At 37.3% G+C, this 25,631-nt stretch overlaps 1 protein-coding gene across 1 annotated transcript in view; it reads left to right on the top strand.

Annotated features, from left to right (window-relative positions):
• Positions 1-1,238: 1,238 nt before the first annotated feature.
• The window catches only part of lig1 (ligase I, DNA, ATP-dependent), a 151,028-nt gene continuing 126,635 nt past the window's right edge, over positions 1,239-25,631 (top strand). Inside the window, exons 1-5 of the mRNA XM_020941232.2 lie at positions 1,239-1,370; positions 3,197-3,253; positions 4,748-4,955; positions 14,172-14,382; positions 23,358-23,492. Coding sequence (XP_020796891.2) covers positions 1,354-1,370; positions 3,197-3,253; positions 4,748-4,955; positions 14,172-14,382; positions 23,358-23,492 — 628 coding nt within the window. The 5' untranslated portion in view covers positions 1,239-1,353. The remainder of the gene's footprint in view (positions 1,371-3,196; positions 3,254-4,747; positions 4,956-14,171; positions 14,383-23,357; positions 23,493-25,631) is intronic.

Genomic DNA, 25,631 nt, shown 5'->3' with positions numbered 1-25,631 from the left:
GGTACAGAACCTTTAAAGGACTGGATAAAGATGGAGATAAAATAGAGACAAAAGACAAAATATTATATCCTATGAAATGCAAAAAGTCCTCAAAATGTCGGATGTAAATCAATACATTCATTTACGTTTCTTAAAACAGAAAGAAATACAAATTGGCCTAGTATCCATGGAAGTATCATGTATTATTCTTATATTTTACTTGGGCTGGGGAATCAGAGGAATCATTAAGGAGTTAAAATATGACACCTTGATACATAGGCCCCAATACATATCTCAATACAGTGAGCTTTCGACTCAATATGATATATTTCAAGTCGATTCGATGCAGTTCAAGAAAAAATAAAGGCTAAATCATTGCAAGTCTTTGTTAAACCACTTCTTATGAAAGTGAATATGAAATACAAACATTTTAATCATCAAAACAGTGAGAATGTCAAATGTGTTGCATAAACAAGTTTCCTTCCTTCAAACAAGCAACAAAACTGTAGTATAACAATTTAGTAACATATACCAAAAAATACTCTTATATATCGATACAGCAGCCCACGATACTGATACTGCATCAAATTAAGTGATACAACATATTGATATTTTTGCTCATATTTTAGTAGTCTATAATCTAATTCTAATGCAATATTTACTTATTTTTTATTCTTATTAAGTAGCAAAAGTCTGCAAATCAAAAATGCCTTTAAAGTTCACGTAACACGCATTTTTTATATTTTAAGACAATTTATACTTTTCCTTTTTATTTATTGGAGAGCTGCAGTAACCTGACCGGAAGCGCAGGGGGCGACACTGCACGAGTTCAGAGTCCTGGCGCGAAACAGTATAGATGAAGATGTCTCACTCCGGTTGTATTTCAGTATATGTCATATTTATTCCCTCCTTTTTCTAATAAATGTCATTGTGCTTTGTATAAACGGTCATCTTTTATCTCTCCAAGACGTACTTTACAACTTTTGCTAGCTAAAGTTTACAAGTGTTGATGTTAGACGACTATTACACGAATATAACACTAATAAACGTATTTCGAAACAATTTTAACTCACATATTTAATTTTTAAGCATTTTAACACTTACGTAACAGCTAGAGAAATAAACAGGCTCTTCACAAAAATCAATTTAACATGTTTTGGTTAATCATTTCCTCGTAAATCGGAAGAAAAAAGTGAATTTCTCAGCAGCACCGAGTGAATCATCGTATCATCTTTCACAGTCTTTGGTGTAAATAGATTTTGGCGCCGAATCTTCTCAGCGCTGTTGCTGCCTCTGTGGATCCTGTGCTCTGTTTGGGCTCTATTTGTGCTATTTTATTTGAGTTTACAGAAATTTAAGGAGATTTCTGACACCATGCAGCGGAGTATTGCGTGAGTACAGCTCTCCCTGACATGTCAAAGCTTTTTGGTGCGCTACGTGGTCATATATTTTCTATAAACCACATTGATGTATCCATTATTGAACTAGGAACACAGTGGCTATTCAGATAAGAAGTGAGGATATGTTTAATGTATATACGTGAATTCTGTGAATTCTAGGTCCAATACCGACTTATAAAATTGTCCAGAATGGTCTTTAACATCTTCAAATTACCGTAATTGCCTGTTTGTAATTTTTGATTGGATTAAATGTTTTCAGAATCATTTATAGTAGGTTGCATGCATGTTTTGGTGTAACCACGTGTGAATAAACAATTTCCATTGATTTCAAGATAAACATTATAAAAACAGATAAATATTTCTTATTTAGAGTCACTGTCATGTACTGTTTAGTAGAGGTGTGCAAAAATATATAAATATCGATATATCGTATCGTTTTATGTGGTGATACAGTATTAATATCCTGGGCTGCTGTATTTTTTGGTATATTATCTGAAATGTTTTTTGTTACAGTGCTACGGTTTTGTTGCTTGTTTAGAGTGAAGAAACTTGTTTATGCTCCTTTATACACCCAATTTTTTTTGATGATTAAAATGTGTTTCATATTCACTTTGCACAAGAAGTGGTTTAAAAAAGACTTTTAGTATCACAGCTATGATTTAGCTTTTATATTTTTTTTAACTGTATCAAATCGATTTAAAAATATATAATTTTCAAATATCATATCAATATATCAGATTGAATTGAAAGTGCACTGTATTGAGATATGTATCGTATTGTGGCCTATTTATCGAGGTATGTATCGTATTGGCAACTTCTTAACGGTATCCAGCCCTTTTGTTTATGTTGTTTCCTGTTTTGGAGCAGCTTAATTAACTTCTCCAAAGGTCTAATCTACCTCTTGTATATTGTATGTTTAATTAGCGTTTCTATTCCCAAATCTGTCCCTTTAAAATTATAATCTAAACATGATTCAAAAGAAGATAATGCAAAGTAATATGTATTAAGTTGCCACATGCTGCAGTGAAAATCTACTCAATCTATGGACTGATATCAGTGTCTCTAGGAATTGAAAATATAATATCATATAATTGAAATTGAATTGCCAAAAGTGAAAACTGAATTTCAAGGATTGAATGAATTATTTATACAAACTGAATATTGAAAGCAGGATTTAAAACATGTGACCAACTTTTTCAATTCACACTTTCTGAATGATGAAACAGGGTGACCAGACGTCCCTATTTACCTGGAGCAGTCCGAGTTTTGAGCCCAGTGTCCCCTGTCCTTGCAGATTTATCCAAAAACAGTGATTTGTCCCAGTTTTATACAAGAAATGTCCCAGGTGTTCTTATTTTTGACCAATTTTATCTAAACCAGGTCTAAACCAGGACTACATCAGGCCTAAATCAGGCCTAAAACAGGACTATCACAATTTTTAACTAATCTGATCCCCTGCCAGCAGTAAAGAGGAGCATAAATTTATCTGTTTTTAATCTGTTTGCAAATGATCATAAAGCAAAAATGCAGAGATAAAAGTCCCTCAGATTATGACACGAGAATGCACAATCTCACACGCTCTTTTCACAATTTAATTTTTACCAACCCACGTTTGTCCCAGTTTAGAATTTTCTAAATCTTGTCACCCTTTGATAAAATCAAATCAATGTGACAAAAATTGACAAATAAATGCAACATTTAACATTGACATTTTTAAATTTAAAACTGAAATATGTGGTATTTTTTCTTTTAAAATTCTCACTTTATTTAGTTATTTTATTTATTCAATTCTACTTGTCTGTGATGTCTTTTTTCAGGTCCTTTTTTCAGCCCAAAACTAAAGAAAAGAAATCTGGAGATGAACCTGTGAAAAAGTAAGTGTGGATTTATGTTTTTTTTTTTTTTTTTTAGTCCAAGCACTCTCTTTGTTATCCTTTCTAACACTTCTACAAGATGGATAAAGGTGCACTATGCAACCTTTCAGGTGGAGACTCCGCTACCTGCTTGTCTCCATGGAGATGTTATTTGGGTCTTGTTGTGTCTCAGATGTGACTAATAGCTTTGTACTTTCTCTACAGGTACATTTTCACAGTAAGAAGTAAATGTTTGATATAACTGTAATTGAAATAATGAGTCAAATAATTGTGATTATAATTTGATCATAACTGAGCAGCTCCAGCCACAGTTGTTGTAGTAGTAGTTGTTGTTGTACAGTCTTTGGTAAAGGTTAATTCTGTCTTCACTTATAACTAAAAATGAGATTCTTTTTGTCAGTCAGGAGAGTTTGTTTACCTGCTTTACGCGTTTGTTGGGGAAACCTATGCCCCCTACTGGCAAAACCAAGTAAATCTGCCTACAACACGTCACTACACCATCACAATACGCTATAGGAAGTGAAACATGTAAAGCAGGTACACAAACTCACCTGTCTGACTAAAAGAATCACTCATTGTAGTTATTACTATGCAGCTGTCCTTTATTCTGTCTAAATAATATAATAACGTATTTAATATGAATATGTTTGTTTCGGGATGATTGAATGGTTTGGGAAAAATATCAATTTTTTTTGAAGTGCATTGTGCAAATTTTCTGGTCCCATAGTGGTTCATGGTCGTATACAGACAATGAATTTTGGAATTTCAGTATTTATAAGCCATAATGAGTCTACTCTTTAGTCAATAGAATGTGATTTTCAAATTTAAATCGTAGTACTTTCTTTAAAGGTGCACTGTGTGACTTTTCTAGTGGAGGATCCATCACCTGCTTGCCTCCATGGAGATGTTATTGCATTGCCTAGAATGTAGAAGGCTATGTTATAGGTCAAATCTGTGGAGAGGCAACCCTATTTACAGAGAGAATTATTGTAATTTTGTGCAAAAGAAACACAAGTAATGAACAAATGCTAGAATGTCATACCATGGAACATTCCAGGCAAAGCAATAACATCTCCATGGAGATACAGAAGCAATGCACCTTTAACAAGCTTTACAATTGTGATTATATTTGCTGTTATTTCTGTTTTAATAATAGATTCTGTTCAAAGTTCACATTTTAAACACGTCCAGAAGTATTAACAAAAACAGTGAAATCTGAAGTGACAAACTGACACAAGAATCACATTTCAGAACATGTTTTTTTTGGACAGATCTAAACTACAGGGTTAGAAGTTTGTATGCAGAATGAGACAGGAGATTTTGATGTTTGTGGAGGAAATTATAGTACTTCAAAAACTGCCTTTGTCATTTGCTAATTGCTTCTATTCAAATAGTGATTTTGATTTGATTGCGATTCATTTTGCATCTCTACAGCTGTCCTTTTCTTCTGTCTGAATGAGGGCAATAATGTCGTATTTATGTGTTGTGTCTCAGGCCGGTGAAGAGTCCCCTGAAGGTGCACAACGGGGCTCATGAGGCAGATTCCCCGGTGAAAAAACCTCCCAAACGGAGCCGTCAGATTCTGGACAGTGACGAAGACGAGGCCCCGGAAAACCAGACCACTGCTGTCAAAGAGAGAGAGAAGAAGGAGAAGAGCGGAGAGAAGAATAGAGAGAAAGAGGAGGAGAAGAAGGCTGAGAAGGTGAGAGGAGAGACGGGAAGGCTGTGGTTTAAGGTGTGTTTATGCTCCAGTTTTGTACGTAGACAGATCTGTGCGTGTTCCAGGTGCAGAAACCATGACTGAATTTACAGATCATGAAAAAAAGTCATGAAAAAGTTACCTAATTTTTGTCAGTTATTTCAGAAAATCCAACCCAAAAATTATATGGACTCATGACCACATCTCATTTGTATAGTCCTGACTCTGGGCACCAGCGGCTTAGCCAGGCTGACACCACCTAGTCCCTCCGCTCAATTTCATTTCTCTCCAGCAACTAGGTCAGGAATCAGAATACACTAGACCAGGGGTGCTCAATACGTCGATCGCGATCTACCAGTCGATCACCAAGGTCGTGTGGGTAGATCGCCGTGTCTCGTCTCGGACTCGCGTTTGGACTCGGTCTTTGTCTCTCACTCAAGGTCTGACACTCAACAAGTGCGATCATATTTCATTACGGCCGCTGCTGTTGGTAATAAACTTGTAGCGGGGTACAGGAGCGTGTGGGGCGTCTCAGTGCAGCCTGTGCGCTCATTTGAAACCTGCGGAGACTCTATGGCACATCACAAACACACACGCTCCCTATGCACGGCTCGTCTGCAACAGCGTGTGCCCTCGTGTACCAGCGTGCATCACAGGGCAGGTTCAACTTCCTAAACATCCTACCTGTCCATCTGCCTCACGTCAGCACGCCGCCCCTTGCCTTTTCACGCTCTCGCTCCTTCCTGCGCACAGCGAACACAAGCCCCTCCCACAGTGTGCGCTGATTAGAAGAGCAAGACCAAACGTGAAGTAAAAACGAGTCTAAATTTGTGTTCCAGTGTTGGCACAAAGCAGGTCTACAGCATAGAGCAGATCTACAGAACAGACCTACTGCCACATTTGGCTGAAGTTTGTCTAACAAAAGTGCACAAATGCATCTGTGTTTGTCACGATGTGCGTTTGGTTTGGTAAATGTGCAGAGGCTGATAAATATCACTGCAAAACCAGAAAAGATGTAACTCCAGTTTGGAACTTTAAAAAACAGGCTTAAAAATCTTACCTACGACCTTCACTTTTTCGACAGTTTTGTGTAAAGTGCCAGAGGAAGTTCTCTTAAAGAAGGGGTTCTCAAACTGTGGGTGAGGGTCCAAAAAAGGGGCACAGAGTGTTTCAGTGCAGTTTGCTTGGCTTTGTATTAGGTAGATCTTTATGACTTGGTCATTTTGTAAGTAGCTCGCACGCTGAAAAAGTGTGAGCACCCCTGCACTAGACGGTTCGCAAAAACCCCAGAAGTGTGAGTTCGGGCATCAGCCAATCAGCGAAAAGTGATATATTCAGTGTTGTCAACGATTTAAAGCCAGAACAAAGAGAATGTTTGGTGAATTTCATCAAGGGGAAAGACTTTACTGCCCTTCTTCCTACGGGATTTGGGAAAAGCTTAATATACCAGTTAGCCCCGTCAGCGGCGCATTACACACGTGACTACCAAATATCAGTGATTGGTTAATTGATAAAAAGTACCCGCCTACCGTCGAGCAAACGAAATCTAAGGCCGCGAGGTCAGACAGTTTCTATAAAGTGAAACGAAGCAGAACCGGCTGATGAATCAGGCTACCAGCAACTACCAATAGCACTGAAGCGTGATCTTGCAGAAGAACAAATTGACTTTAGTTTCCTCTTCATAGCAATATAAACACTGAGTCATTCACACACTGTGCCTAATGAAAATCAGACTGTGCTGTTCCTTGCATACAGCAGGTATCTGAGTGTGCGGTGCGATCTCCAAAGCTGTTATTGGGTACTTTGAGGTTCTATTTTTATTCCATGCTTTTTAAAATAATCAGTTTAAATTGGACCAGTTTCTGTTTTGTTTTGTTTTGTACACATTTTGAAAGCTCACTGCAGGTGCGGGCAGGAGCGAGACTACACAGTGCAAGAGCAGGAGGGTGGGATGATAAACTGCAGTCCCGCAAACTAAATACGAGTGTAAATTAAAATATACAAATGATTAATAAATGCCTATCATACACCGTTTGTGCAGGATATTTTATTTGGCATCAATAAAAACATTTTAAGCAGCCTAAACTTAAGGACGTGGTCTAATGTACAATTCCTTTCCCCTTTTCCGTGTTTGATAGAGCTTAAAAAAGCAAACGTCTCCATCTTGCGGGATTTGCGGGCTGAAGCAGGACTGAAAATTAAAATTCTTTGCAGGCAGGAGCGGGACTGAAAATTCTATCCCGCGCAGACACCTATATGCAGGGTTTGTGTTTTAAACGTGTGAATGAAACGAAACACATCTCCAGGTCTGTTTTTGATGAGGAAACAACATTGTATCTTCAAATTGGACGAGTTTTCATCAAATCGACAATCCTGCTGTCTCATTTCTGGTCCTTGAATGATCTGTATCTCTCTTTCAATCCCTCCAGACCCCAGAGCCCCCAAAACCTTTTTTAATCTACTGCAGGCCTGCTGAAACCCGCTCTGTTCAAAACCCCAGAGCGTATCAGGGTCTATTGTTTACCCACAGGTCTTCCCACAATGCAACAGTAATGTGGCCTGATTCACTGCGTTTCAATGGGTTTGTCAATAAAGTTCTAATGAAAAGAGGTGATTATCGACTTTGGATGAGACAAAAACCACCTGCGGCCACCGGGCGATCCAGAACCGGGCTTTGAATGTGAGAAATCTGTTGTTTTTGTCTGGCAACCCATGTGTTACTGTGGCAGAGTGGTTAGCCTGTCTCATCCTCTCACTATCTCGGTCAGGAGGTTGTGGGTTAGACTCCTGATCTACTAGTATATTGCTCATTAGGTAAACCGATGATTAAAGGTCCTATATTACACAAAATGGACTCTTGTGAGCTTTAAGTTCTGTTTATAATGTTGTTGCCTAATTAAAAACAGACCTTAGACTTACACAGACTTTATTGCTCCACAAGGGAAAGGACTTGGACACAGTAGCTCACACTTCACAATAAATTATAATTACAAAGAGAAAAATATAAAAATGGTACTGAACTTCTAAATAAGTAGCAATAACAAATAGCAAGAAACTGATGTCAGATAAGACAAATTATATAAATGTATGTACAATAAGTGAAAAATAAATACAGCATATGACAGTTATGTACAAGAAATGGTAAGGAAACTGTGCAAAGATGATTTACAGAAACAGAAACATAGGCTTATCTGTTGCACAAAGGTGAGTTGATGTACATTTGTATGGAGTATGTTATGATATTAGTCCTGGAGTTGTGTTTTGTTTCATTCACACATTTTTGAGTAACCCTTTATGAGATGATGTCTGATGACGGAGATGTCTGTCTACATCTCCAAACCTCAAAATGTTCTGTTTAACCCTGTGATGGCACGAAGTGGTAGTTAACAGTTAACAGCTATGTTTTACCTTTAGTTCAGTAGGGATTGGCAATTCCAGGGCTGAAATTCTCCAAATGATTCTAGTGAAGATGGGAATGTGTAGCTTATGCAATTTTCAAGCAGCATACGAGCAGACTAGGCCTATAAACTGTAAATAGAAAAGTGTGTGGTCGCAAGGGTAAGAGATCCTATATTACGAAAAAATTTACTTCTGTGCGCTTTAAGCCATGTTATTCTGCTGTTACCTCCTTAAAAACACAGTTCGTTTTTTGTTTCATTTACATATGTTTGAGGAATTCTATATTGTCTACATCTCCAAAGCTCAAAATGCTCAAATCCACTTTATGATGTCATGAAGTGTGAGTTTTCAAGTTAATACTTTTACATTTACTTTTTGTTCAGTAGATATTGGCAATTCCAGGGCAGAACTCATCAATAATCCTAGTGAATGTGTCTGAAGTTAAAAACACAGTGGAGCACTTCCTGTATTAACACATGAAATCACAAGGTGGAACAGTGCTTTCTGTTTGAGAGAAGAACGCAGCCCAAATCTGCAGGGTTTTAAACGTGTGTGAATGGAAGAAAACACAACTCCAGGTCTGTTTGTAATGAGGAAACTACATTGGAACATAGATAAGAAAATAATGTAATATGAGCCCTTTTGATCACGATCAAATCAAAATTGTAATTAGAACTGATTGCGAGAACTGCTCACCCTGTACTTTAGATCTGTACTAAAATTTTCTGAAATGTGATTCTTATATTATTATTTATTTATTTATTATTTATTATTATTATGTTATTTCAGAATACAGTCTTTTTGTCAGTGCTTCAGGATGTGTTTAAAATGCAAACTTTTATTTTTATTTTTTTATATATAGTTATAATTGGCTATGTGATGTCATAGAAAGGACCCTTATATATACCCTTATAGATTATATATTTAAAGGTTCATTGTGTAACATTTCTGGTGGAGGGTCTGTCACATGCTTTTCTCCATGGAGATGTTATTGCTTTGTCTGGAATGTTTCACAGTATGGCATTAAACCTTTCTATCTTCATGGAAACTAGGGATGGGCATTCGATGAAATTTTCTTAATCGATCGTCGGAAGAATTAACGATCGATTATCGATTAATCATTAACATTTTTATATTAAAATGATCATCATTATTATTACTATCTGCACTACTAATCTGCATAAATAAATTCAACTTTACGTCATATAAACCGTAACCACTCTAGAGCCACATCAATCCGTTTGACATTATAATGTGTTTAATTCAGTTTTGTGCAACTCTCACAGAAACAAAACTTAAAACCGCATCGCTAATTTGCATAAACTCAGCGAAGATAAAACTACAGCTCTTGTGTCGCTGATGTGGTCGATTTCTGTTGGATAAAAAGACATGACTCAGTGGAATACAGGTTAGTGTGACCATATTTGCGTTTGTCAAAACCAGGACACTGTACGGGGGGAGGGAGGTGGGGACTCGTCATCGACATTGTGCGACTCTCACCTGGCAAAGCTTTTTCCCACTGGACACCGAAACATATGTGCTGCTTTGTACACTGTGCACATGGACTCACACTTGTCCTGAACACAACGGAAACGTGGAATTTCTTGTATAAGTCATTGTTAAATACGCATTTGTGCTTCGGCACGTTGCAGACTGACTGACTGAGACACATGTACGGACCTGTTTGGTCACGCTACGCACAGCAACCTACATTTGGTTTGTCGATTAAAATGAACGTAATCGATGAAATTCTTAATGATCAATTATCGATTAATCGATTAATCATGCCCATCTCTAATGGAGACCAAACCAGACCAAGTTACAGGTTAGATCTGTAGAGAGGTGACCCCGCTCATAGTCAGAATGTCTGTTTTTCTTGGTGTTTTTGAGCTATAAAACCACCAGTAACTGAATAAATGTAAGGTAGAGTTGTTTAATGTCATTCTAAGCAGAGCAATTATATATCCATAGAAACAACCATCATATAACTCATATTTAAATATACCTGTAAGTAAAAAAAAAAAAAAAAGAAAAAGCAAGTAGTAATAAAAAATATTTCAGTGATATATCGTGATACTTTATTGCACAATTCTTTAATCGATTCTAAATATGTCTGAATCAATTTTTAAAAACAATACATTTTTATATTTATATTTTGTGTATGTATTGATAAATCTCAATATATGATCCTTCGTTTTAGTATCGTGATATATCCAAAAGGGATGTAACAATAACCAAAATATCGTGATATATCGTCAAGTCTGAGTAATATATCGAATTACAAGTTTCTTTGCTTAAATGCCTTGTGACTGTACAGCAACAGCTAAAAAAACAGAACTGCATATACCATGATTCTTTGTTTCAGTCCAGTCTACATGATGAAATAACTAATAACTAATCATTTGAAATCTTAATTATGTTGATTATAACGAGAGAAAAGTAGCATATTTACAATTTTGTTAACCTCTACAAAATATTGCAATAAATGTCGAACTGTAAGATGCATATCGTGAAAATATAGTATTGAGATATTTGGATATCGTTACATCCCTAATATCAAATCGTGACATGTCATGATGTGTCTCATTGTCAGACTCAAGGCGGCGCACACCCACTGATCAAATCTCAGGTCTTATCAGAAAAATGACTCATTAGATACTTTCCCCAAATCGCTCATCTCTAATTTATAACCAGCTTTTCTTCGACACTGGATCTTAAAATATAATGATTTATTTGTTTAGAAACTCCATTTTGTTTTGTATTATTTTGTTTGACTCCACTGGGAACAAATTGGACTATTTGGCAGCCCCTCTGTGACAAACATCGCTCTCGTGCTAATGATGATTATCACGCAGTTTGTCTATTAAAATCTGCTGCCACTCTCAGCCCTGAAACTGACAAAGCTGACGAGGAGACGCTTTTTTTTTTTACTGTTAAATGCAACACCAGCTGATTAATCTACTGGGTTTCAGATGACATCACACTGGGGGGGGGGACTGCATGTGTGTCTATGGTGGATAAATCTACTACTGCTGTATCAGATGACATCTCAACATTCTATAGGACAATAATATTTAAGACTCACTTACTTTATTTAAAGATGTACTCTGTAACTTTTTGTTTGCAGGTTTGTCACCTGCTTGTTTCTATGGCTATGTCATTGCTCTGTCTGGAATGTTCCACAGTGTGACATTAAACAGCTCTATTCCTTTACATTTATTCAATTACAGATGGTTTTATAGCTCTAAAATGACTAGAAAAACAGGCATTCTGACTGTGAGCAAGGTTGACTCTCCACAGATTTGACTTCTAACTTCGGCTGGTTTGGTCTCCATGATGACAGAAAGTTTTAAAGCCATAGTGTGAAACATTTCAGACAAATACATCTCCATGGGGAAAAGCATTTGGCAGGAAAGAAAGAGAAAGAAGAAAGAAGTTACACAATTCATCTTTAAACAACAATTTCAAGTGACTAAACTAAAACACATACAGAGTAGTGGTTAGTATTGTTTATAAATCATTAATTATGTTGCACTTTATTGATACACTGCAATGACATCATGATGATCTGACCAAGTTAAAGCCAGATCTGTGGCGAGTTGGGGTGTAACGATATCCAAGTCTCACGATACGATATCGTCACGGTATGAACCTCACTGTACGATATTTATTGCTCATGATATGGTGGGGAGGCTCACGATTAGGGATGTAACAATATCTAAATCTCGCAGTACAATATTTTCACTATATACATCTCACAGTACGATATTTATTGTGATATTTTGTGGAGGCTAACAAAACAAAACTGTTAATGTTTCTTTTTCCTCTTAAAATGTCTTAACAAAACTTAATCCTAAGAACTAAAACTTAAAAGTGAACTGTTATTTCTTCTTATAGTCTACACTGAAATGGAGCAAAGGATCATGGTATATGTAGTTCCCTCTGTCTTTTTTACCTATTGCTGCACCATAACTCTTAATTTAATCAAAGAGACTTGTAATTCGATATACTGTGATGGTCCACGATATTATAGTGAGAACTTTGACAATACGATATCACGAAATTTTGGTTATTGTTGCATCCCTCGTGGTGAGGCAACCCCACTCACAGTCAGAATACCTGTTTTTCAAGGTATTTTGAAGCTGCAAAACCACCTGTAGTTGAACAAATGTAAGGTAGAGCTGTTTAATGTCATACTGTGGAACATTCCAGAGAGCGCAATGACATCTCCATAGAAACAAGCAGACGACAAACCCTCCACCAGAAGTTACAAAATGCACCTTTATATCAAACCTCTATCATAACTTGACCGCTGAGATTTCCTTCTTTTTGACTCTTCGCCTCTTAATTACTCTAGTCTCATTTGTGGCGTGATTAGAATTGTAATAATTTTTTTTCTGTAGGCTCAAAACGCAACCAAATTCACGATGCTCACTCCCCATAGTTCCCACAGCAGAGAGGCGTTTCCGTGGCGATAGTGTCATTAATTAAAATGACATTGTTTAAACCACACTGGTGAGAAATGAATCGATGAGGTTAATGAGACGTGGCTTATGACCAGTGTTACATAACTACTATTACCACATACATGTATCAGTAAAAGAGCTTTTCTGTTGTAAATTCATTCAGCCATAAACCCTCTATTTCAGATGTGGTGGATTGATAACTGATGAGTTGTGAAATGAAATATAAATGTAATTAAATGAAATCCCGAAGGAGGAAGAAGCAGTGTTTTTATATGTGTGATTTTGTGGAGCTGGTCATATTTGTGTTTTTATTAGTTGTTGAGTAAATGTTTGTAATACTAAATTATATTATGCCATTTTCTGAGCTCTGTTATAATGCTATTTCCGATCAAAAACAGTTGTGATGTTGTGTTTTGCTTCATTCACACATGTTTAATACACAAATTCTGCATATTCTTCTCTCAAAACCCTCTTTTCCACCTTGTGATGTCATGTGGTAATACAGGAAGTGCTTTGTTTTTAAACTCCACACAGCTATAATAGAATCATTTGGATAATTTCAGCCCTGGACTTGCCAATTTCTACTGAACCATAGGTAGAAGGAGCTGAAAATGACCACTTCATGACATCACAAGGTGGAACAGAGCATGTGTGAATGAAACAAAACACAACTCACAATGTTTTTGATGAGGTAACAATGATATAACAACACTAAAGCTCACAAGAGTCAATTTTGTGTAATAAAGGATATTAGAATTGGCAGAATTCATATTTTATATACAATATGTATTTTATCAAGCATTTTAAAATGCATTTAGCACAGCCTTTCCGTAATATGTCCCACTGAAGACCAGGGACTAAACTAAAACTCAACTAGGACCAGACCGTGGACCAGACCGTGGACCAGACCGTGGACCAGACCGTGGACCAGACCGTGGACCAGACCGTGGACCAGACCGTGGACCAGACCGTGGACCAGACCAAGGACTGAACTGCAGACTAAACCAAGACTGAACACCGTGGACTAGACCAGAGACCAGGCCAGGACTGAACTAGGACCAGACCAGGGGACCAGACCAGGGGACCAGACCAGGGGACCAGACCAGGGGACCAGACCAGGGGACCAGACCACACGGCCCAGACCACACGGCCCAGACCACACGGCCCAGACCACACACATTCATTAAATCAAACCCATCAACTTGGAGGACAAAATGTTTACTTACTTTTAATAACTCTGCAACAGAACTTTACTTTTCATTTAATTCATTTTAGAATATTAGAAAAAAAAAAAATATGATGCGGACAGACACATTTGACATGTTGGTACATTTAATTGTTTTTCTTGTTTCAGGATGAAGTTTTGAAAGCCCCAACCCCCAAGTCTCCTCCTCCGACCCCCAGCACCCCCAGGACACCTGCCACCCCTGCCACACCTGCACCTGTCTCTACACCAGTCTCTACACCTGCCACTGCACCTGCTACCCCGGCCCTGTCCGCCTCCTCTGGGACTCCCTGCACCCCAGACTCCATCTCTCCATCCGGGATTGTCAAACGCAAAACTGGTCAGTACTCAAATCTCGCTCATTGACATTCTTTAATTTCACAGAAAACTTTTTATTTCACCTAGAATGTTCCACAGTATGGCTTTAAAATGACCTGTCTTGCACATATTCTAGTACAGATGTTTCTATTGAGCATTCTTTGTAGCTCATGTCATCCACGTTCCCTGCGGGTGTGATTCTGACTGTAGGCTCTGGTCTGTCTGAAGGCTCGATATTGCAGTGACATTATGCTGGGGAGGATTCTGCATGTATGTCTGTGGTGTAATGTTCAGCAGTTACCATGGTGACACAATGCATGCATTAGCAAACACAGCCTGAGAAGTTTTTAGATAGTTTGAAAACTCAAGAAGTACAAAATGGATGTAAAGAGCACATTTTCAGGAGCTTGTTATCAGTGTGAGCGTTCATGGTTCTGTTTAGGAGTTTGACAAAAAGGTAAGAGTGACTAACTGAAAAACTGTAAAACTGAAAAACTGTAACATGTGACTGTAATGTTATTTGAGATGGATTCTACCTGGACGACTGAAGGATTTTTCACACGTCATTTGAGAGGGATTTGTTTAACAGCACAAATGAGCTCACCTCTTGTAGTTGCATCTAAATCAGTTCTTTATGGTCAAATTGTGTTAAAACGAAACTCAGATTAGAGTTGAGTAACCAAGATTCAGACCGTAGACTGCATATGTAAATGGACATGGCTAACCTGCTAGTTCCTCGTTCCAAATAGGAAGTGAGTATGGGTGCACTTCGTGGCTCCATCAACTTTGACTCCAGTTGAATTTACATTGAAAATTTGTCGCCTCTCTCTTTGTAACTGCTGCAGTGAGCCTCATCATTTTGGTCTTAAAATGTTTACAATATTAACCTGCTCTACATGATCCTGTTTTCTTTTTTTTTTCTTTTTTTCCCCACCATTTTGTCCGTAAATAAATTCCTTTTCCTAATATCCAAAGTCACTCCTACTAACCTGTGAGCTTAATTTGACTGGAGCCGAACACTGTGGGTGAATCACACTCCCTTAGTCCACTTTTATATACAACTTGTGCTTCAGTCAGACTGGTGCTTCCAGTTAGCACGACACCCTTGGGAATATGGATGACACCGGTTGTAATCTATCAATTTGATTTGTGTCTAAAAAGTTTCCTCTTTTGTGAACTCTTGACTTGATCTGAAGATGGATGCCTCTCGCCTGGAGCTGCTGTGGTTGATTAGCTGTTAGCAGGAGCCTAATGGCCTTAAATAGTCGTCATTATTTCACCACGCTGCAAAAACAAAACATTTATCACTAACGAGACGCACTCCACTTTATTCACTCACACTCAAACATAATGTCTGTTTATTATGACAGAAAACTGACAAAGTGTGTCTCCTTTGTGTCGTTTTACATGGCATTAGAAGGAGTAGAGGCTGAGTTAAGGCGTTGTTTTCTGGGCTTAGGGCTGGGAATCACAGAGTCCCTCATGATTTGATACGATACTTGATATATGGCTCACGATACAATATTATTACACTATGGACCAAATCCTTTTTAGCAACAATATTTCTTTGTTAAACTACTATTTGTGCAAAGTTAATATGCAATACATCTATTTTATAAACATCAAAACAGGGACTATGTCTAGTGTATTGCAGAAACAAGTTTCCTTCCACTAAATAACCAACAAAATAATAAAGCAGTCACAAAAAATTGCTAAAAGATACAAAAAATATGATATATCGATACAGGAGCCCACGATAACGATATTGTATCACCAAATGTAGTATCACCGTATATTGATATTTCAACATTTTTGCACACCTCTCTTCAGCCTATGAACTAATATTTAACTGGGATGGGACAATTCTTTTTTTGTCACAATTCTCTACATATTTCGATACATGTGTCTTGAGTCATTTTGTTTGGATTTTTGCTGGAACTCAGAAGAACTTAGAAAATATTTGCTAAATAAAAGAAAACATTTGCACCGTTAGCCTGCACAAGAACCAGGACGAAGAATGATACTTAAATTTCAAAGTTGATTTCAATACTAAGAACTAGAGAGATACTCAAACCCGATTCTGATACCACGATGATGATAAAAAAGGTTTATAACAGGGGTGTCAAAGTAAAATTCTCAGAAAATCTAAATTAAAAACTGGGACTAAGTCATGGGCCAAATTAAAATTTATCGAAAAATTTCCACAGCATCTGCATGTTTTCTCTTCTTTTGAGATATGTAATGTTAAACCTTTTCTTATTAAAATAATTGTTTAATAATAGTTTTGCTTAAACATTGAATCCAAAACAAGCAGAATATAAAAAATAGCAAAATTTTATATAACGTCTCTATAGCCTATCTGTACCTGGAGGGCCAGCTCTCTTAGATATTTGATATGATATATATATAATTATGTTGTGGACCAAATTTGGCCCCAGGGCTTGACTTTGACATGTCAGTATCATGTTCCTGTCCCCTCTTAGTTGTAAGTCACTCTGTCACAGTGCAATCAAATGAAACTACTGCACATCGCATCAGGTTTGTGAAGTTCTAGTGTGTTGTTTTGAATCATGTTTTTGTGTATTTGTGGAGAACTGTCATGTGGGAGGATGCGTGACGGCGGAGCATTGCACAGAATCTCACAGCTAACCATAAGGAGGGCTTGAATAGGGCCCAGGAGAGATCGCAAAATTACTCAAACATGCATGGATGACATCTACAACCTCTTTCAGGCATGTTTTGAGAAGGGAACAATATTATAACATGGACAAGTCTATGTTACTCCCCCTTTAGTCATAATACATGCTCTTTTACATGTCATTAGCTGGAGCAGAGTCCATGCTGCTGTTTCTTGTATGTTATAGCACAGTGGAGATGATAATATTGAGACTGTGATTTTGTTTTGCTTCTGTGCTGTCTGAAGGAGCAGTGGAGCAGAGCCTTTTATATTACAGCTGATTATGAAAGAGGAGAGCGCGCTTTGAATACAGAAGTACAGCCTGGTCTCTGTTCATGGCAAAACATTACCGAAAGGAGCAGACAAATTAAAATGGTTTCACTTTAGATCATGATTTGTCAAGTTATTCTCACAGTTAAATGTTATAATGTTGTTTCCTCGTCACAAACATACCTGGAGTTGTGTTTTGTTTCATTCATACATGTTTAACACACAAACCCTGTGTTCTTCTCTCAAACAGAAAACACTCTGTTCCACATTGCGATGTCATGTTGTAATACAGGAAATGCTCCAGTGTTCTTTTACACTCCACACCCCTTCAATAGAATCATTTGTTTGATTTAGCCTGGGAATTGCCAATTTCTACTAAATTAGATGAACTGAATCTGAACTGTAATGTAGCGTCATGCTGTAACCTGCTTGTCTCCATTGTGATAAATAGGTTTAAACTTTACTGCGGAACATTCTAGACAAAGCAATAACATTTCTGTGGCAGTAGCCAGGCCGGCGCCACCTAGTGCCTCCCCTCAATTTCATTTTTCTCCAGCAGCTAGTTCAGGAATCAAAATAGACATTTCACAAAAAAAGTTCCAGCCAATCAGCGAAGAGCCAAATATTCAGCGCTGTCAACGTTTCCCGAAATCGAGGATTTAAGCCGCAACAAAGAGAATGTTTGGTGAATTTCATCAAGGGAAAGGACGTTATTGCCCTTCTTCCTACGGGATTTGGGAAAAGCTTAACATGCCAGCTACCAAATAGCAGCGACTGGTTAAATGATAAAAAGTACCCGCCTACCGTCGAGCAAACAAATTCTAACACTGCGAGGTCAGACGGTTTCTACGAAATGAAACCGGCTGATGAATCAGGCTAAGGTGTCAGACCCTCCACTAGAAATGTTACGCAGTGCACCTTTTAAAACCTTTTCAGTTTTGCTGTAAATGTTTAAAACCTCATCTTCACAGGCTTATGCACATTCTAAATGACTAAGCGATCAATAAAAAATAGAAAAATAGCCAGATGAGTTCTTAACTGTAGCCCTACTTGATTCATTTGATGATTCGAGACTTTCTAAAAAGCACACTTCTTTTATTTTGATTTGTGTTGGGCCTCAGAAGAAAAAGAACTCATCAAAAATATTTGCTAAATAAAACAGAACATTACACTATTAGCCTGGACTAGAGCCAGGACTAAGAACTAAGTCACGATACTAAAATTTCAAAGTCAATTTCAATACTAAGAACTAGATCAATACTGATTCTGATACCACCATGTTAATAAAAAAGATTTATAACATGTCAATACCATGTTCTTTAAATTTCCCATTTGTTTTTGATGCTCTGAGTCCCGTCTCTTTGCTCTCCGAGCTAAGTCACTCCCCCTTCCAGAGCCCTGTCACAACACAATCAGCGTGCATCCCACAAATGAAACTATTGCCCAAGAGAGATCTCTAAATTACTCAGACATGCATGGATTATATTTAAAAATGTTCCAGATTTCAAAAATGGTGATAGTGTAGCTGCTTTCTTCTCTCATTCATAAATAATTCCTCTAATGGGAATCATGTCTCCCCCAAAACATATTTAACATGAAACAGAATGACCCAGTGTTTTAAACAGCTGTAGTTTCCTCAAAGAGACTGGATTTTTAAAGCTTTATTTTAATCTGCTCATTTACTGGGTTTGTAGCTCAGTCTCTCTTGTGATTTTTGTTCCTCCTTTTCTTTTAATCAGTAAATCCCCTTTGAACATTTCCACAGATGCCCCGCCACAATAAAAGACCTGTCACCGAGAAACAAATCACAATTAAATGTCTAATTTGGTGGATGTTGTTTTAATGTGGCGGGTTAACGCTTTCATTGATTTGTGATTTTTCAAACAAAGAACCCTTTCACAAACTCTTTGGGCTTTTCAATAGTAATTATTTAAACTGTCTAAGTCTAAACCAGGTCTAAACCAGGTCTAAGCCAGGTCTCAACTAGGTCTAAGCCAGGTCTCAACGAGGTCTCAACTAGGTCTCAACTAGGTCTCAACTAGGTCTCAACTAGGTCTCAACTAGGTCTCAACTTGGTCTCAACTTGGTCTTAACTTGGTCTCAGCTAGGTCGAAACCAGGTCGAAACCAGGTCGAAACCAGGTCGAAACCAGGTCTAAGCCAGGTCTAAGCCAGGTCTCAACTAGGTCTCAACTAGGTCTAAGCCAGGTCTCAACTAGGTCTAAGCCAGGTCTCAACTAGGTCTAAACCAGGTCTCAACTAGGTCTAAACCAGGTCTCAACTAGGTCTAAACCAGGTCTAAACCAGGATCAGATCAGGACTTAAGTCCAAAGTAGAGAAAATTACCTTAGAAATCTAAGAAATTATCTTAGATTTTGTTTAAACATGTTCAGTTAGTTGTGTTTTGTTTTTACTTGAATTTAAAGGTGCATTGTGTAACTTTTCTGGTGGAGAGAACCTCAAATGTTTTTCTCCATTGAGATGTTATTGCTTGGTCTGGAATGTTTCACAGTGTGGTATTAAACCTTTCTGTCTTCATGGAGACCAAACCAGACCAAGTTACAGGTCAGATCTGTGGAGATGTAAGGTAGAGCTGTAGATACTGTGGAACATTGAAGGCAGAGAAATGGCATATCCATAGTAATGAACCACCAACCAAAAAGTTACATAGTGCACCTTTAAGCTATTCTCTTTGGGTTGCCGGATCTTAAATTTAAAACCCCAAAAGACCCTCTGTGATACGATGTCTCCTCATTATATCCCAGATAATGAACTCCTAGATTCAGTTTAGATTGTTATGTTGTTTTTATGTGTCTAAGATGGTGCTATTACCTTTTGAAGTTCTTAATTGATTTCAGGAATTAGTTAATATAGTTTGTTTGTTTTGAACATTATGATAATTGCATTTTTATATTATATTTTGTTGTGATAAATATTGCCTATGGGCTTAATACTGATTTAACGTGGTATATTAAACAAATAAATTATGCAAGAATCTTTTCAAACTCTATTTTCTTTCATGCTTGTTATGTGGACAGGCGTTGAGGGCCCTGAACCACACTTTGGGAACCACTGGTCTAAAATGATTTGCTGAACATAAATAAAACAGGAAATCAAATCCTTCAAAGTCTATGTTCTGCCCCAAATCACACATTTTTACTGACAGAGAATTGCCTGTGGACCTCTACATTAAAAACACACGAGCTGATTCGTGACTATTAGAAATGACATTCAGACCTATGTTAAAAAGATCAGTTTATATGTCTATAGTTGAAATGAAGTTCAAAGGAACATTAATATCTGGACCAAAGTACATAAGGGCGAGCTGTTGTACAGTTGTAGGGAGTATTATCTATTACAAAATGGTGAGTTGTTGTACAGTTGTACGGAGTATTATCTGTTACGTAAGGGTGAGTTGTTGCACAGTTGTAGGGAGTATTATCTGTTATATAAGAGTGAGCTGTTATACAGTTGTAGGGAGTATTATCTGTTACATAAGGGTGAGTTGATGTACAGTTGTTGGGAGTATTATCTGTTACGTAAGGATGAGTTGTTGTATAGTTGTAGGGAGTATTATCTGTTACAAAAGGCCAAGTTGCTGTACAGTTGGAGGGAGTATTATCTGTTCCATAAGGGTGAGTTGTACAGTTGTAGGGAGTATTATCTGTTGCGTAAGGATGAGTTGTTGTACAGTTGTGGGGAGTATTATCTATTATATAATGGTGACTTGTTGTACAGTTATAGGTAGTATTATCTGTTACAAAAGGCCTAGTTGTTGTACAGTTGTAGGGAGTATTATCTGTTACAAGAGAGTGAGTTGATGTACAGTTGTAGGGAGTATTATCTCTTACCTAATGGTGAGTTGTTGTGAATTTGTAGGGAGTATTATCTTTTACATAAGGGTGAATTGTTGTACAGTTGTTGGGAGTATTATCTATTATATAATGGTGAGTTGTTGTACAGTTGTAGGGAGTATTATCTGTTACAAAAGGCCTAGTTGTTGTACAGTTGTAGGGAGTATTATCTGTTACATGAGGGTGAGTTGATGTACAGTTGTAGGGAGTATTATCTGTTCGATAAGGGTGAGTTGTACAGTTGTAGGGAGTATTATCTGTTCCATAAGGGTGCGTTGATGTACAGTCGTAGGGAGTATTATATGAATGTAGTTGTTTTTCTGTCACTGAGCAGGAGTGTCCATGATGGAGAACACTAAGAACTTTCGATTTCATTTAATATTCTTATTTCTTATCTTTTGGGGGAAGATTATGCGTTTTTTTTTTTTTTTTTTTTTTCTTCTGTCAACATTTAATTTTATTTTCTAATATTTTGCAAACTTTCCGTGTAACTTTGTTGATCTTTTCTTATTGTGTTGTGCAAGAAATGTTTTGGAGCAGTGTTTGTGTCAGAGCCTCAGTGAGTCCCCTTAAAAACACAACTCTGCATCTTATTAAAGTCATTTGGATAATTAAGAAAGACCTTTTTAGTTGTAAAAAGTTTTATATTCTCCTTTTTTCTCCTTAATTCTCTTTTTGATTAATATTCAGAATAAGACAGGAGATTTTGTTGTTTTCTGGAGGAAATTATGCTACTTTAAAAATTGCAGTCTTTGTGAATCTTTAAGCCATAATGGGACCCTTAAAAAGACTATATTGCATTTAAGTAAAGGGCCTATATTCTGCTATTTTCTGGTGTTGTGTTTTGTTTCATTCACACATGTTTAACACCCAAACCCTGCATATTTAGGCGACGTTGTTCTCTCAAACAGAAAACACTCTTGTTCCACCTTGATGTGATATCATATGGTAATACAGGAAGTGCTCCATTGTGTTTAACTCCATACACTTTCATTTTCAGGCCCTGAAATGCCAATCTCTACTGAACAAAAGGATAAAAGTAGCTGTTATCATGAAAATTACCGCTTCATGGCATCACAAGGTGGAACAGAACGTTTTGAGCTTTGGAGATATAGACAGACTCAAAATAAAGAGTTACTCAAACGCAGTGTTGGGGAGTAACGGATTACATGTACCGGCGTTTTGTAATCAGAGTACAAATTATGAGTAACTGTATTCAGTTACAGTTTCTGTTTCAATGAGTGGTAATTGGATTATAGTTACTGTGTTGAAATAAATGGATTACATGGCGGTATTTTCCTGTTTTCTCAGTTTTGGCTAAACCAAGACTAAACGAGTACTAAAACCAGGACTAAAGTGGGACTAAAACCAAGACTAAACTGGGACTAAAACCAAGACTAAACTAGGACTAAAACCACGACTAAAGTAGGACTAAACCAAGACTAAACTGGGACTAAAGCCAAGACTAAACTGGGACTAAAACCAAGACTAAACTATGATTAAAACCAGGACTAAACTAGGACTAAAACCAGGACTGAAAGTGGGACTAAAACCAAGACTAAACTGGGACTAAAACCAAGACTAAATTGGGACTAAAACCAAGACTAAACTGGGACTAAAACCAGGACTAAACTGGGACAAAACCAAGACTAAACTGGGACTAAAACCAAGACTAAACTGGGACTAAAACCAAGACTAAACTAGGACTAAAACCAGGGCTAAACTAGGATTAAACCCAGGACTTAAGACTCAGGATGTAGTTGCTACATTCATGTAGTTTTAAAAAAGCATGACAATATCAAGTAATCCAAAGTATTCAGATTACGTTACTCACTTTAAGTAACTTAATGCATTGCAAACTACATTTTGGGGTATGTAATCTGTAATCTGTAGGGGAATACATTTTAAAAGTCACCTTCCCAACACTGCTCAAATGTGTGAATGAAACCAAACACAACTCCAGGTCTTTGAGGAGGTAACAACATCATAACATGACTTAGAGCTCACAAGATCAACTTTGTGTTATATAGGACTTTTAAAATAATTTGGAAAATATTTGAGGAAGATCTATTTTTCATATTGTGCCTTTTTTCTCAACAATTTTGATATTTTTTTCTATATATTTTCGTTTTATTTATGTTATGAATTCCTCCACTCGGATATTTTCTCATATTTGTCTTGTGTGTTTATTTTTCAGCGAGGAAGATGTTCCCCAAGAGGAAGCTGAACGAGAGCGGGAGCGAGAGCCGAGAAAAAGAGGATTCCGAGGAGAAGGACGGAGCAGGTCATCAAAACAAACGCGCCCGAGTGGAGAGCGAAGCTAGCACAGCAGGTAGCGGCTAGCGGCTAACCTTAGCAGTGAGGGGGTCATGTAGCGGCTAACGGCTAACCTTAGCAGTGAGCGGGTCAGGCTGGAAGAGGCAGAAAGAGGAGGTAATTAGGCCGAAGTTTACAGAGTTTGAAAAGTGCAAGGGAAGTGTCCAGCTGCAAAAAGGAGGAGGAAGTCGTAAGTGGAAAGGAAAAACATTTTATTACTTGGGAATATTAAAAAATATGTGAAGCCTGTGTAATTTCTCAAAGTCTCACAATATTAAACACATGTTACATTTTCAATGAAATCTTACAGGTCCTATATTACACAAAATGGACTCTTGAGCATTAAGTCATGTTATATAATAATGTTACCTCTTCAAAAACAGACCTGGAGTTGTGTTTTGTTTCTTTCACACATCTTTATTATTAGTCGGTCTACATCTCTAAAGCTCAGAATGCTCTCTTCCACCTTGTGATGTCATGTAGTGGTGGTTTTCAAGTGAGCAGCTCCTTTAAACTTTTCTATAGAGATTGGCAGTTCCAGAGCTGAAATTATCTAAATGATTCTAGTGAAAGTGTGTGGAGTTTAAAACACAGTGGAGCACTTCCTGTATTCCCACATGACATCGCAAGGTGGAGTGTTTTCTGTTTGAGAAAAGAATTCAGCCTAAATATGCAGGGTTTGTGTGAATGAAACCAAACACAACTCAGATCTGTTTGTGATGAAGAAACACAAACAGACCTGAGAACACAGATCAGAAAATAGTGCAATATAAGCAAAAATTTGAGAATCATAAAAATCTTTTATTCAGTTTTTCTGAAATGTTTCTTTCTCCATGGAGACCAAACCAGCCCAGTTACAGGTTGACCCCACTCACAGTCAGAATGTCTGTTTTTCAAGATATTTTTGAGCTATAACACCACCTGTAATTTAATAAATGTAAGGAAAAGTTTTTTTAATGTCATAATGTTGAACATTCCAGGCAGACATAGCACACCTTTCAACAGAGCTGGAGGCAGGTGAGAGCCATCAGGTGGAGTTTGCTGTGTATCTGTCAGATTGCACATTTGTTGATCTATGGTTTGGACTGGGTTATGATGTATTGTATTGGCCAAATAAGGTGAACAACTAAGTTAGAATAATTATTTTTTAATGAATAGTAATATTTGAGCATTTAATAATCTTTTTGTCCTTTCTATATATTTTGATGTGTTTAGTTTTATGGTTCATATCACAGTCAGAATTTTTTTTTAGGTATTTTTGAGTGATAAAACCACCTATAATTAAATAAATGTAAGGTGGAGCTGTTTAATGTCACACTGTGGAGCATTTGCAGAGCAATGAAATATCCATAAAACATGCAGGTGACGGAAACCCCAACCAAAAAGTTACCTGTAAGCAAAACAAATTGAGAATTATAAAAATCTGTAATCAGTAATCTTAAAGATGCACTGTGTAAGTTGCCTGATGGAGGATCTGTCGCTTTGGTGATGTGCCTAGAATGTTCCATAGTATGGCCTTCGACTTAAAATTCTCTATGGAGACTTGCAAGCCAAATTACAGGTAAGATTTGCTCACAGTCAGAATTTTAGTTTTTTGAATTTTTGAGCTATAAAACCACCTGTAGTTGAATAAATCTAAGGTAGAGCTGTTTAATGTCATACTGTGGAACATTCCAGACAGAGCAATGACATATCCATAGAAACAAGAAGGTGACGGACCCCCACACAGTGCACCTTTAATACAAAGCTTAAACATTAAATTTGACTCCACAGCTTCTACTATTTGTATAACCCAGACCTACTTCACCTGAATTTAAGCTTTTTGACATTTCCATCTCAAACTCATTGAAAATTCCCAAGTAATTTTCCGTGGAGACTTGTACAAACTTGATCCCAAAGCGACACCACCATTCCGAGCTACTTAAAGACTTCTCCGGTGACTCCATCTTGAATTTATGTCTCATTCATTTCGTTTTTAAACTACTTCCTGCTCTTTTTGGAGGATTCCCCACTCTCCCGACAGCTGTAGAATCCACTTTTCTGAGGCCGGGTGCAGAGAAAATCACAGGCGGAACTCAAAAGACCCTCTCAAATAAGTCTGCACATCTTAATAAAAACTACCAGGTTCCCAACTCCACTCAGAGACATTTTAGCA

The sequence above is a fragment of the Boleophthalmus pectinirostris genome, unplaced genomic scaffold, assembly GCF_026225935.1.
Source record: "Boleophthalmus pectinirostris isolate CB_2022bp ecotype Guang Dong unplaced genomic scaffold, ASM2622593v1 HiC_scaffold_16, whole genome shotgun sequence".
Classification (NCBI taxonomy): domain Eukaryota; kingdom Metazoa; phylum Chordata; class Actinopteri; order Gobiiformes; family Gobiidae; genus Boleophthalmus; species Boleophthalmus pectinirostris.
The sequence above is the reverse complement of the archived record's forward strand: the minus strand, read 5'-3'. Positions and strand labels throughout refer to the sequence as shown.